General features: G+C 40.7%; 1 protein-coding gene across 2 annotated transcripts in view; it reads right to left on the reverse strand.

Moving 5' to 3' along the window:
• Nucleotides 1–17,567, reverse strand: part of LOC137644179 (uncharacterized) — a 109,154-nt gene that overhangs the window by 63,037 nt on the left and 28,550 nt on the right. For both annotated transcript variants that reach the window (XM_068377175.1, XM_068377174.1), the window contains exons 6-9: nucleotides 6,417–6,552; nucleotides 4,376–4,557; nucleotides 1,380–1,495; nucleotides 42–194 (exon numbers count right to left, since the gene is read on the reverse strand). In XM_068377175.1, the coding sequence (XP_068233276.1) occupies nucleotides 42–194; nucleotides 1,380–1,495; nucleotides 4,376–4,557; nucleotides 6,417–6,552 (587 nt within the window). The remainder of the gene's footprint in view (nucleotides 1–41; nucleotides 195–1,379; nucleotides 1,496–4,375; nucleotides 4,558–6,416; nucleotides 6,553–17,567) is intronic.

The raw sequence follows: 17,567 nt of genomic DNA on the forward strand, positions 1-17,567 counted from the left end.
TAGCGATACCATTTACATAAAATTCAAAAATCAAAACTCACTTTTGCAAGAATTTCATGATGTTTGGATTCTCTGTGTAGAGCCCCTGGTTGCGAATTATATCGTAGCATAGAGCTGTAGTATTTTGTAAGCTCGTAAAAGCGGGTCCTTGCTTTTTCAACGGTTGTATTGAAGTTTTGTTCTCTCTTCAATTGCTGTAAAGAATTTTATGTTGGATTAAAAGGAAGATGTCAAAATTAAACTATAATCATACGTACCAAATTTTCTGTCATAAAAATGCAATTTAACATCTCAAAAGGGTTTACTTAAGGTTCAAAGGCCACTAATGAATTGCAGAGGTAAGGGACAGTGATATAGCCCTATCAAGCAGGACAATGCCCTAGAGACTGAGCATATATACATTATCAGTGCCCAAACCTCTCTCCACCCAAGCTAGGACCATGGAGGCCCAGGCAATGGCTGCTGATGATTCAGCAGATAGATCTATAGGCTCCCCCAAACCTCCCATAACCCCCATCCCTATCTCACAAGAATGGTGAGATTGCAGCAATCAAAGGAACTAATGAATTTGAGGACTCGATCCCCAGTTGTCAATTACCAAGCAAGGACGTTACCAAGAAGCTGAGAAACCCTAAGGAGTAACGCAAGCTTTCTATACTTAAAGTATTCTTACAAGGCAATGCAAGGACAACACCTGGGTAACAACTGAGATATAAGGGTGAGGAAACCTATATAATTACAACATAGTTGTAATGAAAAGAAAAAATATATAAGGGGAAACATAAGTCTCAGTTTCTTTTACTTCACACTACCTGGCACTAAGACCAGCTATGCTATGTGGCCTGATTGGTAACGTCTCTGCCTGGTGTTTCCCAGTCGGGGGTTCGAGTCCCGCTCAGACTCGTTGGTGCCATTAGTGTCTGCAACCTCACCATCCTTGTGAGCTAAGGTTGGGGGGTTTGGGGGAGCCTATAGGTCTATCTGCTGAGTCATCAGCAGCCACTGCCTGGCCCTCCCTGGTCCTAGCTTGGGTGGAGAGGAGGCTTGGGCACTGATCATATAATATATGGTCAGTCTCTAGGGCATTGTCCTGATTGCTAGGGCAATGTCACTGTCCCTTGCCTCTGCCATTCATGAGCGACCTTTAAACCTTTTAAACTCTCATTGCTTAGCTTTGTAAATCTGCACCTCATGTGATGTATTTAACCGAGGCATCCCTCTAGTCTTGTGACTATCCTTCTTTCTCATATAACTACCCCTTCATCCTTTTCAAAAAATATCACTCCAGTCTTGAGAGTCCTTCTTTCCTTCTGCCATTTCCTCCTTTTATTTATATATTTTCCCGTTTTCCAATATAAAAATAAATGCGTAGAACTTACCTCAACTATACCTGACCAAATTTGTCTATTGTTTTTAGATTCATTCTTCCGAAAGTTTTCAATGTTGTCGGTGTATGCCTGCAGTAGGGCTCTCTCCATCTGGACATTCCATTTATCTATAAACACGAAAAAATCCAATAAGATAAAATAAGGGCAATGAATAACAAATGATCATTATTGACACCCTATAAAACAAATTAGCATACACTATCTTTCTCAATACCAAGTATCAAAACTAAAATCTAACTATTTTTTGTAGTTTATTATAGATATTTGTAGAGATATAGTAAAAGATAATCATCATCATCATCATTATACAGTGAACCCTCGCTACTTCGCGGTTCGACCATCGCGGATTCACCACTTCGCGGGTTTTTTCCATAACCCATATATATATACATATCGCGGATTTTCCGGAAATTTCGAAAATACCGCAATATCTGAAGACCCCAAATACGATATTTCGTTACCTGTAATTCCATTAATACTGTAATTAGTAATATCTGCTCTTACTGATTGTTCATTGCATTACATATGACATATAATTAAGCACAGAAAGAAATAAAACACGAAAAGAGAATGTGATCATACGATAATTCAGTACTGTATACAGTACGTAGTAAAATTAAATCGAACATGAAACGCAAATCAGATGCAGTCATACCATATTAGAATGGTGTAAGGCTGCTGTTGGCTACTACTGTACTGTACATTACTACAAATGTAATGGAAGTGCTTCTTTTCCATGAATCTTTTGTATGTATACGTACGTAGTACTGCATCCAATAATATTCTTTGTTGCAAAAATCACATTTCGAATAAGCGTACGAGAGAGAGAGAGAGAGACACACACACACATCCTACAACAAAAGCGTAAAATAGCATACGTAAAGCTATTATTATTATTATTATTGTTGTTATTAAAATTATTATTGTTATTATTATTATTATTATTATCATTATTATTATTATTATTATTACAGTATCATTATTTATTATTATTATTACTGTACAGTATACTGTACGCAGGGTATCTTGTACTTTGAATTGGGTTGTGATTGGTTCAAGCGCTGATAGATGACGAATCAGAACCCAAGTTTTGTAATCTAGCCTCTGATTGGTGTTTTGACCGCTTCTCCAACCCGCAGCATCTCTTTCCGCGGTCATTTTGTCTCCCGATGTATCGCTGTGTTGACGTTGTTAATTGTGAACTTTAATCTGTGGTGTGCGTGACTGTTTTAAGTTGAACTTTTTGTTGAACTTTCTGTTAAACCCTACTGTACAATGCCTCCCAAGCCTTCTGCTTCTACTAAGGCTGGTAGTGAGCCTAAACAGCACCGAAAGATGATGACGATTGCTGAGAAGGTGACGCTTCTCGATACTATGTTAAAAGACAGTAGAAGTTAAGCGGCCGCAGACCTCGAAGACCTGACGAAATCGGGCAGTGAAGACAGTGAAACACAGGAAGAGATCCAAGAAAATGTCGAAGAAACGGTCTTAACATTAGAACGGCTTGCCAAGCTCTGCAAGCTTGCGAATGAGGTGAAAGAAATGTCGCAAGAGTGGGACGAGGATATGGTTCGTTCTGTACAATTCTGCACCAAGATCGATGAACACATGGCTCCCTACAGGATGCTCTTGCGAAAAAAGAAGCAGCGGCAGCAACTTCCGATCACAATGCCCTCAGAAGAAATTGAAGAAGTGTCTCAGGAAGAAGTTGAAGAGGTGTCCCAGGAAAAGACACCTCCGTCTGAAGAGACGTAAAATACTATTATTGGCTGCACAGTAGAAGACATCATCAGCTTCATCATCATCATTTCTACTGTGCAGCAAATTCATCGCCATCATCATTCAAGTTTTTCTTGAACTTCTTTTGTGGTGAGTACAGTAACAATCTTTATTTTTTACTTTAATATTCTAACATTTTAATATTTGTACCTGTTTTATAGTTTAGTACTGTATGCATTAAGTTAAAGGGAAGGTTTTAAAAGTCTGAAGAGTATACATGTTGTAACCTATCATATTTTTTTTGTTTAAAATTTACATTTACGTACGTAAAACAATCAATCAATCAATCAATCAATCAATCAAAATCTCTCTCTCTCTCTCTCTCTCTCTCTCTCTCTCTCTCTCTCTCTCTCTCTCTCTCGTAAATTGTTTTCCTGCTTTACTACGTACAGTATGTACTGTATGATTTTATATAGATACGGTAAATAATATTTGTAATAACATATTTTGTAAATGCTTTTACTGTAAATATCATTATTCATCACTTTCATCATGCGCGTTAAATGCCTTCTTTGTTCTGAGCGTGGTTGTTTACTGAGCGTACATTATGACGCCGTCGTTTCAGGCGGCGTCATAAAGAAAAACATTTCATTTGGAAGTCCTAAGAAAAATTAAGTAAAACATTGGTAATAACAAAATCAACATACTGTATACATCAATATAATCGATGCAAAAACTAACCTATACATATATGTGTACACTAAATGAGTTTGTTTCTTCATTATGATCAGAGATAAACGTAAACAAAACATTGGTTGCCATTTTTTATCGTGCTTTTTAGCGTGTTTAGGAAACGCATGATATAAAATTGCCTTTAATATTTGTGCCTGTTTTAGTTTAGGGTACTGTAGTACATGCATTAAGTGTTTGTTAACAGTACTACGTACAAGGGAAGGTTTTAAAAGTCCGAATATACATGTTAAATAAATAGGTAAATATGGTGTCAATACTTCGCGGATTTTCACCTATCGCGGCCGGGTTTGGAACCTATCTACCGCGATAAACGAGGGTTCACTGTATTATCATTACTTGCTAAGCTATAACCATAGTTGGAAAAGCAGGATGATATAAGCCCAGGGGCTCCAACAGGGAAAATAGCACAGTGAAGAAAGAAACAAGGAAAAATGAAATATTTTAAGAACAGCAACACCAAAATAAATATTTCCTATATAAACTAAAAAAAACTTTAACAAAAACAAGTGTCTCACCTTTTGGTTCTTTCACTTTAGCCTTTAATTTCTTGGATGAAACATACGGAAACATGGGCTCAATCAAATCTTTGTAGGCCATCTCCAAGGGTTCATTATCTGGATTAATATTCCGGTCCACCATTCTCTGGTACAACGTAACTAGCGCATTCCATCGGCCGTGAATTTGGTGGGAAGAATAACTATGGAAAAACCACAAAAGACAGATTTTTTAAAGAAAATAAACAAAATATTGAAATTTCAACAAGAAATTCAATGTTTGACCGACAAATCAACAGATGTAATAATAGTAATTACGCCTCTATGTTTTTAACCTTTTTACCCCCAAAGGACGTACTGGTACGTTTCACAAAAGCCATCCCTTTACCCCCATGGACGTACCGGTACGTCCTTGCAAAAAAATGCTATAGAATTTTTTTTTTCATATTTTCAATAATTTTTTGAGAAAATTCAGGCATTTTCCAAGAGAATGAGACCAACCTGACCTCTCTATGACAAAAATTAAGGCTGTTAGAGCAATTTAAAAAAATATATATACTGCAAAATGTGCTGGGAAAAAAATAACCCCTTGGGGGTTAAGGGTTGGAAATTTCCAAATAGTCTGGGGGTAAAAGGGTTAATACATGCATCATCAACATTATCTCATCAGCATAAATGACATCTTCTACTATTAGCGTGCTTTTTTCCCATTCGTATGGGGTAACACAGTTGCCTTCTTTTGAGGGACTTTGCTTTGGCTTTCCAACTAATTCTATTTATCAATATCTCTGCATCCTATCCTGTGCATTTCTTTAAATAAATTTACGATGGCGCACTTTAAACAATATTGCAGAACTCTAGAAGCCCATTCAACACTTCCCCAACTAAAAACACATCAATCAGTTTGCAAATAAAGTAGTACAGATTCAAGTATTAAACGACGACACTTTATTATCAGTAATACAAATTGTTTTCAAGCTAACACTTAAAGTGAAATATAAAGGAATATATATCTATTTGAAAATGAGGCAGAATTATTCATAAACACTTATATAAAATAACCTATTACTTATATTTTTTTGCTTGTAATTTTTAAATATTTATCACTTTACTGTAATTTTTAATTAAAACTTATTGAACTATCCTAATGATAACATTTAAAATAATTTACTAGTTGTCAAACGGATACCAAAATTATATATGTGGATACAAAAAGAATAGAAATAAAAGAATAGATTATCTTTTTGCCAACTTGGCCAAAAAAATCCTTCTGACGTTAACCCTTTTACCCCCAATGGACGTACTGGTACGTTTCACAAAACTCATCCCTTTACCCCCATGGACGTACTGGTACGTCCTTGCAAAAAACTGCTATTTACATTTTTTTTGCATATTTTTGATAACTTTATGAGAAACATCAGGCATTTTCCAAAAGAATGAGACCAACCTGACCTCTCTATGACGAAAATTAAGGCTGTTAGAGCAATTTAAAAAAAGGGATTTTGACAAAGGAAAAATCTATTTCTGGGAAGAGACCTGTGACGGCCGGTGAAAGAAGTCCTTCTTTACACTTTTCTAATATAAATCTTCCAAATATACTAGAGAAAGATAAAAGCATGGAATGCAGAGGTTACTACCCTCGCGCGATCACCTTGTGGGTGTCGTGTATACAACAGGGGCGTGTGAAAACCACTATTCACAGGCTGTCTTCCATTTAGATAATCCCTTCATCAAAAGGGGGGGCCGTGACAGGCCCTAGAAAACACAGTTGGACTACCCCACCGACACCTTCTACGCGCGCCCTCCAGGTCATCCTTCTGTTTTGGACTTGCCCGCTAAGTCGTAAATTGTTATATATTGCAAAATGTGCTTGAAAAAAAATAACCCCTGAGGGTAAAGAGTTGGAAAGTTCCAAATAGCCTGGGGGTAAAAGGGTTAACTTCTGGGGACATTCATAATTTTAAAAAAGATTCAAAGACAATCCAAGTTAAATCGTAAATGTTAATAAGTAAAACTTAAATTGATTAAGGTTGAAACAGAGTTCCAAAGCAGGACCACTTACCTGTATCCCCTGTCGATTAATGTTCTCCGTATCTTATCCCAAGTAGTGTACCTCATGCGCAGCCCTCCATTCTGCTTTATATTCTTTCCTGTTAACTCTTTTATTAGAATTTCAGTAGCATCTTTGTTCCAGATTCCTGAAAATATAATTGATACTGATTAGCAAGTAGTATTTTCAATTCTTTCATTTTAACTTGTTTTGTGTATTGTTCTCCTCTCTGGTGTTCAGCTGCTGATTCTCATCTTAATTTGTTGGACAGAAACTTACGGTCTATTAAATTTCTTATTCCTGATCTAGATATTAATCTTTGGCACCATCGTTCAATTAGTTCATTATGCATGTTGCATAAGATGTTTCATAACTCTGACCATCCTTTACATTCAGATCTCCCTGGACAATTCTATCCTGTTCGTAATACTAGGCAAGCAGTTAATTCTAATAGCCAGGCCTTCTCCATCATGAGTCTCAATACTACACAGTATTCTAGAAGTTTTATTCCAGCTGTTACCAAGTTGTGGAATGATCTTCCTAATCGGGTAGTTGAATCGGTAGAACTTCAAAAGTTAAAACTTGCAGAAAATTTTTTTATGTTGAACAGGCTGACATAAGTCTTTCAATAGTTTATATATGAAATATCTGTTTTGATGTTGCTAATGTTTTTTAAAACATTTCATATCAATTGTTCATCATTTCTTATATTGCTTATATCCTTTCCTCACTGGACTATTTTTCCTTGTTGGACCCCTTGGGCTTATAGCATCTTACTCTTCCAACTAGGGTTGTAGCTTAGCTAGTAATAATATGTTATTTTCATTAGTAAAATAAATTTTTGAATATACTTACCCGATAATCATGTAGCTGTCAACTCTGTTGCCGACAGAAATCTACGGTCGGGATACGCCAGCGATCGCTATACAGGTGGGGGTGAACACCACAGCGCCATCTGTGGTCAGGTACTCCAGTACTTCTTGTCAACACCACCTCAATTTTTTCCTCGGTCCACTGGTTCTCTATGGGGAGGAAGGGTGGGTCAATTAAATCATGATTATCGGGTAAGTATATTCAAAAATTTATTTTACTAATGAAAATAACATTTTTCAATATTAATCTTACCCGATAATCATGTAGCTGATTCACACCCAGGGTGGTGGGTGGAGACCAGCATATATGTTAACAAAGAAGCTAAGTATCCCGTATTTTATTTTATTAGTTATTCAAAAATAACATAAAATAAATAAGTACCTGGTAAGGAAGACGACTTGAACCATTACTCTGCCTTTATTAAGTACGTCTTCCTTACTGAGCGTAGCGGTCCTCTTAGGATGCTGAACGACTCTTAGGTGCTGAAGTATAAAGGGCTGCAACCCATACTAAAGGACCTCATCACAACCTTTAACCTCGGCGCTTCTCAAGAAAGAATTGACCACCCGCCAAATCAACAAGGATGTGGAAGGCTTCTTAGCCGACCGTACAACCCATAAAAAGTATTCAAGAGAAAGGTTAAAAAGGTTATGGGATTATGGGAATGTAGTGGCTGAGCCCCCGCCTACTACTGCATTCGTTACTACGAATGGTCCCAGGGTGTAGCAGTTCTCGTAAAGAGACTGAACATCTTTGAGATAGAATGATGCGAACACTGACTTGCTTCTCCAATAGGTTGCATCCATAACACTCTGCAGAGAACGGTTCTGTTTGAGGGCCACTGAAGTAGCCACAGCTCTCACTTCATGTGTCCTTACCTTCAGCAAAGCAAGGTCTTCTTCCTTCAGATGAGAATGTGCTTCCCTAATCAGGAGCCTGAATAGGTAAGAAACTGAGTTCTTAGACCTTGGAAGAGAAGGCTTCTTGATAGCACACCATAAGGCTTCTGATTGTCCTCGTAAAGGTTATGACCTTTTTAGATAGTACCTAAGAGCTCTAACTGGGCAAAGTACTCTCTCCAGTTCGTCCCCCACCAAGTTGGACAGGCTTGGAATCTCGAACGACTTAGGCCAAGGACGTGAAGGAAGCTCGTTTTAGCAAAAAACCGAGCTGCAAGGAACATGTAGCCGTTTCAGATGTGAAAACTATGTTCCTGCTGAAGGCGTGGATCTCACTTACTCTTTTAGCTGTTGTCAAGCACACGAGGAAAAGAGTTTTCAACGTGAGGTCCTTAAAAGAGGCTGATTGGAGAGGTTCAAATCTTGATGACATAAGGAACCTTAGGACCACGTCTAGATTCCAGCCTGGAGTGGACAACCGACGTTCCTTTGAGGTCTTAAAAGACCTAAGGAGGTCCTGTAGATCTTTGTTGGTGGAAAGATCCAAGCCTCTGTGGCGGAAAACCGCTGCCAACATACTTCTGTAACCCTTAATCGTAGGAGCTGAAAGGGATCTTACGTTCCTTAGATGTAACAGGAAGTCAGCAATCTGGGTTACAGTGGTACTGGATGAGGAAACTGCATTGGCCTTCTACCAGCTTCGGAAGACTTCCCCTTTAGACTGATAGACTCTGAGAGTGGATGTCCTCCTTGCGCTGGCAATCGCTCTGGCTGCCTCCTTCGAAAAGCCCCTAGCTCTTGAGAGTCTTTCGAAAGACTGAAGGCAGTCAGACGAAGAGCGTGGAGGTTTGGATGTACCTTCTTTACGTGAGGTAGACGTAGAAGGTCCACTCCTAGAGGAAGAGTCCTGGGAATGTCGACCAGCCATTGCAGTACCTCTATGAACCATTCACTCGCGGGCCAGAGCGGAGCCAACCAACGTCAGCCGTGTCCCTTTGCGAGAGGCGAACTTCTGAAGTACCCTGTTGACAATCTTGAACGGCGGGAATGCATACAGGTCGAGATGGGACCAATCCAGCAGAAAAGCATCCACGTGAACTGCTGCTGGGACTGGAATCGGAGAACAATACAAAGGGAGCCTCTAGGTTATCGAGGTAGCGAACAGATCTATGGTTGGCTGACCCCACAGGGCCCAAAGTCTGCTGCAAACATTCTTGTGAAGGGTCCACTCTGTGGGGATGACCTGACCCTTCCGGCTAAGGCGATCTGCCATGACATTCATATCGCCCTGAATGAACCTCGTTACCAGCGTGAGCTTTCGATCTTTTAACCAGATGAGGAGGTCCCTTGCGATCTAGAACAACTTCCACGAATGAGTCCCTCCCTGCTTGGAGATGTAAGCCAAGGCTGTGGTGTTGTCAGAGTCCACCTCCACCACCTTGTTAAGCTGGAGGGACTTGAAGTTTATCAAGGCCAGATGAACAGCCAACAGCTCCTTGCAAAAGATGTGAAGTGTCCTTAGCTCCTGATTCCATGTTCCCGAGCATTCCTGTCCGTCCAAAGTCGCACCCCAGCCCGTGTCTGATGCGTCAGAGAAGAGACGGCGGTCGGGTTTCTGAACAGCCAAAGGTAGACTTCCTTGAGAAGAAAGCTGTTCTTTCACCACGTGAGAGTAGACCTCCTCTCTTCGGAAACAGGAACTGAGATCGTCTCTAGCGTCATGTCCTTTATCCAGTGAGCCGCTAGATGATACTGAAGGGGGCGGAGGTGGGGTCTCCCTAACTCGATGAACAGGGCCAGCGATGAAAGTGTCCCTGTTAGACTCATCCACTACCTGACTGAGCATCGGTTCCTTCTCAGCATGCTCTGGATGCAAACTAGGGCTTAGTAGATCTTTGGGGCCGACGGAAAAGCCCGAAAAGCTCGACTCTGAAGATCCATACCCAGGTAGACAATGGTCTGGGATGGGACGAGCTGGGACTCCTCAAAATTGACCAGGAGGCCCAGTTCCTTGGTCAGATCCATAGTCCATCTGAGAATCTCCAGACAGCGACGACTTGTGGGAGCTCTTAAAAGCTAGTCGTCTGACGGAGCCGGACACAAGATCATGGTACTGCTGCACAGTCTGTGAACTGTTAACCATGGGGAAGCGAGGAAGTACAGTGACAACCCGAAGCTGTCTAGACTGTCTGGGTCGTACAGACAACTCCTTATCGGGTTGCTGAGGTTGCCGCACTGCGTCACAACAAGTCACTTCTGCTGGTTGTTGAACGTCTTCCCAGTGACACACTGACTCCGTAAATAAAAAATCCTCTAACAAGGACTAAGCTTGGACTGCATGTCTTACAACACAGCTCAAGGTCTATGGGAGCAGGTGTGGTAACAGACGAGGTTAGCGACTGAAGTGGAACCATTACCTTCCCTGGAAGCATGTTATGCTTAAATAAAAGTCCATAGGAGGCTACGCAGCTAAAGGCTCCTCTCCAAATGACAGAGTCCTCAAGGGAATATCAGAAGGAGGGAGAATAGCACTTTCTCATCTACAGGAACCATATCCGAGAAAAGCTAAGTTCTCTCAGTGAGGGTTTCACTGGAGCAAAAGCAGCAGACTAGAAGGCAACGTTATGAAACTGCTTGACAGTCTAGTGAGTTGGCAACAACCAAAGATGTGTGACTGAGAAGCATGCGGTAAGGTATGCAGAGCATGCTGTATGTAGAGCATGCTGTAAGGTAAGCAGAGCATGTTGCATGGCGTGCGGCTTATGCTGCATGGGATGAGGCTCATGCTGCATGGGATGAGGCTCATGCTGCATGGTATGAGGCTCATGCTGCATGGGATGAGGCTCAAGCTGCAAGGGAAGAGGCTTATGCCGCATGCGTTGAGGAGGATGCCGCATAGTATGAGGCTCCTGCCTCATGGGTTGAGGCGGTTGCCGCATAGCATGAGGCTCCTGCCTCATGGTTTGAGGAGGATGCCGCATAGCATGAGGCTCCTCATAGCATGAGACTCCTGCCTCATGGGTTGAGGAGGATGCCGCATAGCATGAGGCTCCTGCCTCATGGGTTGAGGAGGATGCCGCATAGCATGAGGCTGCCTCATGGGTAGAGGAGGATGTCGCATAGCATGAGGCTCCTGCCTCATGGGTTGAGGAGGATGCCGCATAGCATGAGGCTCCTGCCTCATGGTTTGAGGAGGATGCCGCATAGCATGAGGCTCCTGTGAGGTTCCTGCCTCAAGAGTTGCGTCTGCCTCAAGGGTTGAGGAGGTAGCTGCGCAGAGAGAGGCTCATGCTGTGAAGAATGCGGTTGCTGCATGCGTTGAGGCGGCTGCCTCATAGCATGAAGTTCCTCAAGAGTTGAGGCTCTTGCCTCAAGAGTTGAGGTTCTTGCCTCAAGAGCGGAGGTGGCTGCCGCAAGAGTTGAGGTTGCTGCCTCAAGGATGGTGGAGGTTGCCGCAACGCAAGAGGTTGCTGCATAGCGTTGGTATCTGGCAACTCCCAATGCGGCAGCTCACGCGTGGAGGTAGGTTGAGGAACCTCAACATCATACGTCTGGCAGGGTGGACTGCGCAGAGGTGGAGTTGAGGTTGCTGCCTCGAGGATGGTGGAGGTTGTCGCACCGCAAGAGGTTGTTGCCTCGAGGATGGAGGAGGTAGTCGCAACGCATGAGGCTCCTACCTCAAGGGTAGAGGAGGTTGCTGCAAAGCATAAGGCTCCTGCCTCAAGTGTTGAGGAGGTTGCCGCGTGGCAAGAGGCTCCTGCCTCAAGGAAAGTGGAGGTTGCTGCACAGAGCTGGTATCTGGCAACTCCCAATGCGGCAGCTCACGCATGGAGGTAGCTTGAGGAACCTCAACATCATACGTCTGGCAGGCTGGACTGCGTAGAGGTGGAGGAGCGCTCGCAGGAGGAGGTGTGTTAACCTTCTCTGCCTGAAACTCCTGCATCAACACCGCAAGCTGAGACTGCATTGTCTGCAGCATAGACCACTAGAGTTTAAGAAAGACAACAACAAACGGAGCTACTGTCCGTTGAGACTGAGGGTCTAAAACAGCTGGTGCGGCAACAGACGGAGCTACTGCCTGTTGCGATACCACATTGCCTCTCTGGGAGGTGTGCAGTTGTCGTACTGCAGCAAGTCCGAACTGACCCAGTGCTAATGGCTACACCTAGGAGTTGGACTTGCGCGGAAGGGACCGACTTGCACTTAAAAGCTGCAAGATTTGGTCCATGGTTTCTGCGAGAAACCTCTTCCGCAGACGAGGAATAAAAGGGCTCTCTCGTCTTTGTATGGGTGGGGTGATCACGTCGGCAACGTGTGTAGATGCACCCGAAACCACGGAGGGAAACGTCTGTTCGTCGATCAAGGCCTGCTGAACCCATAAGTCCTTCGACATTACTTCTCCCCTGGGCTTGGGAGCTTGTAAGAGGTCCCAGACTAGGCGAACAACTGGCACGAACATACGAACCCTCGAACGCAACACTGTAACACTTTGCGCTTATCACTTTATCACTTTTGATTTTCTGTTTGCACTTATTTCACTGAACTCGAAACTTTAAGTGGTTTGTACCTGAAACACGCAATTCTATCCTTCCTTAAAAGTTAGTAATTGCGAAAACAGAATTACAATGTAACAGAAAAATATAATGAAAGATAAATAATTCAGTGGCTGGAAAGAGACTAAACACTAGACCAAATAAACTACGTTTAAAATCTCTCACCGCATAAAGCTTGAGAACAAGAATAAAACTCTAGAAACGTTTACCTTCTTCCCCTAAAGAGACTAGGGAGAAGAGCAAAAACGATAACAACGTTACTCGCTTGAACGAAACGTTTATCCTCCTCTCTCTCCCTCCGTCTCTATCTCTCTCTCTCTCTCTCTTGACTTAGAACCTGAGAGATGAGCCCAATCATATATATCGTTAAAACATATTATTGTTAAAGGAAAAAAACTGAAAGATTTCCCAAATAAAAAGTTCCTTTATTAGAATTAAAACCATTAAGCTAAGAAAGAATGAACAAAACGCTAGAATCGGTTTACTCTTACTGCAATGTGACACCGTGAAAATTCTCTCTCTATCGTAACGATAGAGCGCAAGTTGAACGTTCTGAACGTCAACAACTGCAGAGACAAAACAAAACGTTAGTTCAACTTTGAAAACAGTACGAGACTATCAAAGAAATTCTTTCAAAAACATTAAAATAGCATAATATGTTAACAGGTAAAAACGAAATGACGGGCTCAATGTTAATTAACTTCGGTACCAAGAAAAGACCGCCTACTATTAGGAAAGGTCGAATATAAACAAATATAAAAATTAATTTTAATAAGTTTATAATAAAAGAAAGTTAATCGAAGAGGCCTATAAAAGGCGGAGAGATATAAAATAAATCTATAACTTTGTTAAGCAAAATTAAGAAAGAGAGTCTATACTCTCTTAGACACCAACACTTCCGTCTAAGGGAAGGGTCGGCCATTTAAAAGTGAAAGAGAGTTCATACTCTCTTCGTCACCATAATTAATCAAATTAATTCCAAAAGCTAGCTAAGCTAATGATAAAACTTCCTGAATAGCGAAAGCTAAACTCTAGAGCAAATACATCACCAAATCGTGAGCAAAAACTCCAGAATCAACAGCGTATCCATGTAGGTCTAGCCGGAGGCACGACAGAGGAAAAATTGAGGTGGTGTTGACAAGAAGTACTGGAGTACCTGATCACAGATGGCGCTGTGGTGTTCACCCCCACCTGTATAGCGATCGCTGGCGTATCCCGATCGTAGATTTCTGTCGGCAACAGAGTTGACAGCTACATGATTATCGGGTAAGATTAATATTGAAAAAATAATAATAATAATAATAATAACAATAATGATAATAATAATAATAATAATAATAATAATAATAATACATATCCCCACACAAAACCACTTTTCTATAAAAGCATTCCAATTATGCAATCACATAAAAGAATGGATAATGTATCTTCAATCCCTTCCAACTGTATTGGCAGAGCTTCAGTAGCAAGGTAAGTACTGTACTGTAATGCTTCGAATGGTGTTGGAATTTTTTGAAAGCAGAATCTTAACCTCTGAGGATCTGACGATACAATTTGGTGTCGTTCTTATGCCCTTTGACTTAGAATACGCCGTGAAGGACGAATAAAAGGGTGTCGACTTTGACCGCAACTTTTTACGTGCATACTCCTCAGTCAACGGGAACCTAACTTGTTTTAGCATCAAAGCTTCAGACACTTTTATTATTATTATTATTATTAAATGCTAAGCTACAACCCTAGTTAGAAAATAAGGATGTTATAAGCCCAGGGGCCCCAACAGGGAAAATAGCCCAGTGAGGAAAGGAAATAAAGAAAAATAAACTATTTTAAGAATAGTAACATCAAAATAAATATTTCCTATATAAACTATAAAAACTTTAACAAAATAAAAGGAAGAGAAACTAGATAGAACAGTGTGCCCGAGTGTACCTTCAAGCAAGAGAACTCTCACCCAAGACAGTGGAAGACCATGGTACAGAGGCTATGGCACTACCCAAGAATAGAGAACAATGGTTTGATTTTGGAGTGTCCTTCTCCTGGAAGAGCTGCTTACCATAGCTGAAGAGTCTCTTATACCCTTACCAAGAGGAAAGTAGCCACTGAACAATTAAAGTGCAGTAGTTAACCCCTTGGGTGAAGAAGAATTATTTCGCAATCTCAGTGTTGTCAGGTGTATGAGGACAGAGCAGAATCTGTAAAGAATAGGCCAGACTATTCGGTGTTTGTGTAGGCAAAGGGAAAGAACCGTAACCAGAGAGAAAGGTCCTATGTAGTACTGTCTGGCCAGTCAAAGGACCCCATAACACTAGCGGTAGTATTTCAACGGGCGTCTGGTGCCCTGGCCAACCTACTATCTAAAGTAGCTATGTATCTTCCCCTGAGCACCATTTATGGTGAGAACCAGTTTTATACAGTGAGGCAATCAGATGAAATTAGAGTAGCAAAGAAATTCAGGACAAAATTATTATGGCAGCTCATGTGCTTTGTTGTGGGGCAGCTCATACATCAGGAACAGGTTTGCTCAAGAAACACTGCAGTACCCCGACGTAACTCTAGACTCGTTCTCATCATATCCTCCTACGCCTATTGACGCAAAGGGCCTCAATTAGATTTTGCCCGTCGTCTCTACCTTGAGATTGTAAATCAATTCTTTTCAATTCATCATCTCCTACTTCATGCTTCATAGTCCGCAGCTATATAGGCTTGGGTCTTCCAACTCTTCTAGTGCCTTGTGGAGCCCAGTTAAAAGTTTGGTGAACTAATTTATCTTGGGGAGTGCGAGGAGCATGCCCAAACCATCTCCATCTACACCTCACCATGATCTCATCCACATATGGCACTAGAGTAATCTCTCTTATAATTCCATACTATTTCGCGCCAATTTATAGAGATAGGGTCAAGAAGGTCCCAAAGTGGTGTTCAAAGCATGTTACTCTACTGAGTAGAAAGTGGAACAGTGTTTGGCAGTGCTTATAGAGTGAACCCTCGCTACTTCGCGGTTCGACCACCACTTCGCGGATATTTTTCATAACCCATGTATATACATATATCGCGGATTTTCCAGAAATATCGAAAATACCGCGATGTGACCGATGGTGCGAGATTGGAGAAAGTAAGGAAAATTGAATCGTGATTGATTTTCAATATAAATGAAACTTTGAGGAGCAACAAAGATATCATTTGTTAGAGAGATAGAGAGAGGTAAGGAATGGGAGGTAGTGACAAGTAGCCCACAGAGAGAGAAAGAGAGAGAGAGAAAGAGAGAGAGAGAAAGAGGTAGAGAGAGAGAGAGAGAGAGAGAGAGAGAGAGAGAGAGAGAGAGAGAGAGAGAGAGAGAGAGAGGGGGTTTAAATGTAATAAACAAAAAAAATTGATAGGTTATAACACATTGGTGCTTATGTAATATCAACTGTATACTGTAGACGGTTTGAATAAGTTAAGAAATGGTATAAATGATACTTTGTTAGTGTATTCGTACACACTCAAGAGCGGCAGCTAGATGACAGCTGATCTAATCACAGCCAAAAGTAAAAAAAAAAAGAAGTCAACAATACTCGATTTTTAAAACAAACCCGAAATTTAAAAACAAAAGTACACGCTTTCTTAATGTGCAATTAACTATTTAAAGAGTGGCAATTTTCTAGAATAAAATGATATTTCCCAAAAAATAGTGGTTTGCTGATGAAATTGGATGCCATATTTTTAGCTATGATTGAAATGGATGTAGACTCGGCCTAATTATTTCGTTTCGTATTTAATTGACACTAAGAAAACTAATTTTAGTTTCTTCATCTAAATGTAAGTACAGTAGGGTCCCGAATTACACGTGTTCTAATTACGCGATTCCTCAATTACGCGATCGATAGTTTTTAAAAATTAATTTTCCTGTATTTGCGAGGAGCATTCTAAATCCGCGAGTCAAGCACCGCGAAGCGTAGGAAATCTATTGTTTTCTTAATTGTATTGGGGGGGGGGGTGATGGTTCCCCGATGTCTGAGAAGGGGGGGGGAGAATGTGAGAGAAAGATTTCTGTTCAAACATTTTAAGACTAGTTTTGGATGAAAAATGTTAAGGTTTGCCCATCTGTTGTGTGAACTTGTCGCTAGGCCTAGCCTAACTGTTCAACACCTATATGTATAATATTCCATATTTGTACTAATTAATTTTTATACTTATGTTGTGATTATGGTGAAAAATCCTTATTCATTAAACTTTAAATTAAAAACCATCAAAATAAAGACTATTTTATATCATGCTACTGCCAAACATGTCACCACAACCAAACCCATTACTTTGTTTAGTACGTTCCATCGCTGATCATAACGAACTCGCTAACCAATTTTAACATCTGTCTATAGGTTAACTTTTGCGGCAAAAGATATCTTACCAGGTACTATGTAATAATAATGTTATAATTAATGTTTTATTTATCCTTAGAAAATCAAAATATATGAAATATGAGCAATTTTATTTCGTGGTTTTTTTTTCCCTAAAAAAACGCCTTCTTAAAAGGAAAACGTTTTTTTACGTTTCATCGTCGATCATAAACGCATTTACTCCTGTAAGTGATATTGAAGAGCTTTTACTAAAGATGTTATTATAAATAAAGATTATAAATTGGTGGTAAAATATCTATAATTAAAGTGTAGCAGCATCAAGAAATGTTGGGGTTCGCCCTTTACATAAGAATGTACTGTACATTGGATTAGACAGAACGTAGAAAAAATCAATTAGGGAAAAATCGGTATTCGATATCCTCTTCATCAGCATCGTCATTCGTCAATCGGGCTTTTTATTTTTTTTATTCTCAGTCGCTAACTAGTTATCGCACTTCCAAG

The sequence above is a fragment of the Palaemon carinicauda genome, chromosome 7 (assembly GCF_036898095.1).
Source record: "Palaemon carinicauda isolate YSFRI2023 chromosome 7, ASM3689809v2, whole genome shotgun sequence".
Lineage (NCBI taxonomy): Eukaryota > Metazoa > Arthropoda > Malacostraca > Decapoda > Palaemonidae > Palaemon > Palaemon carinicauda.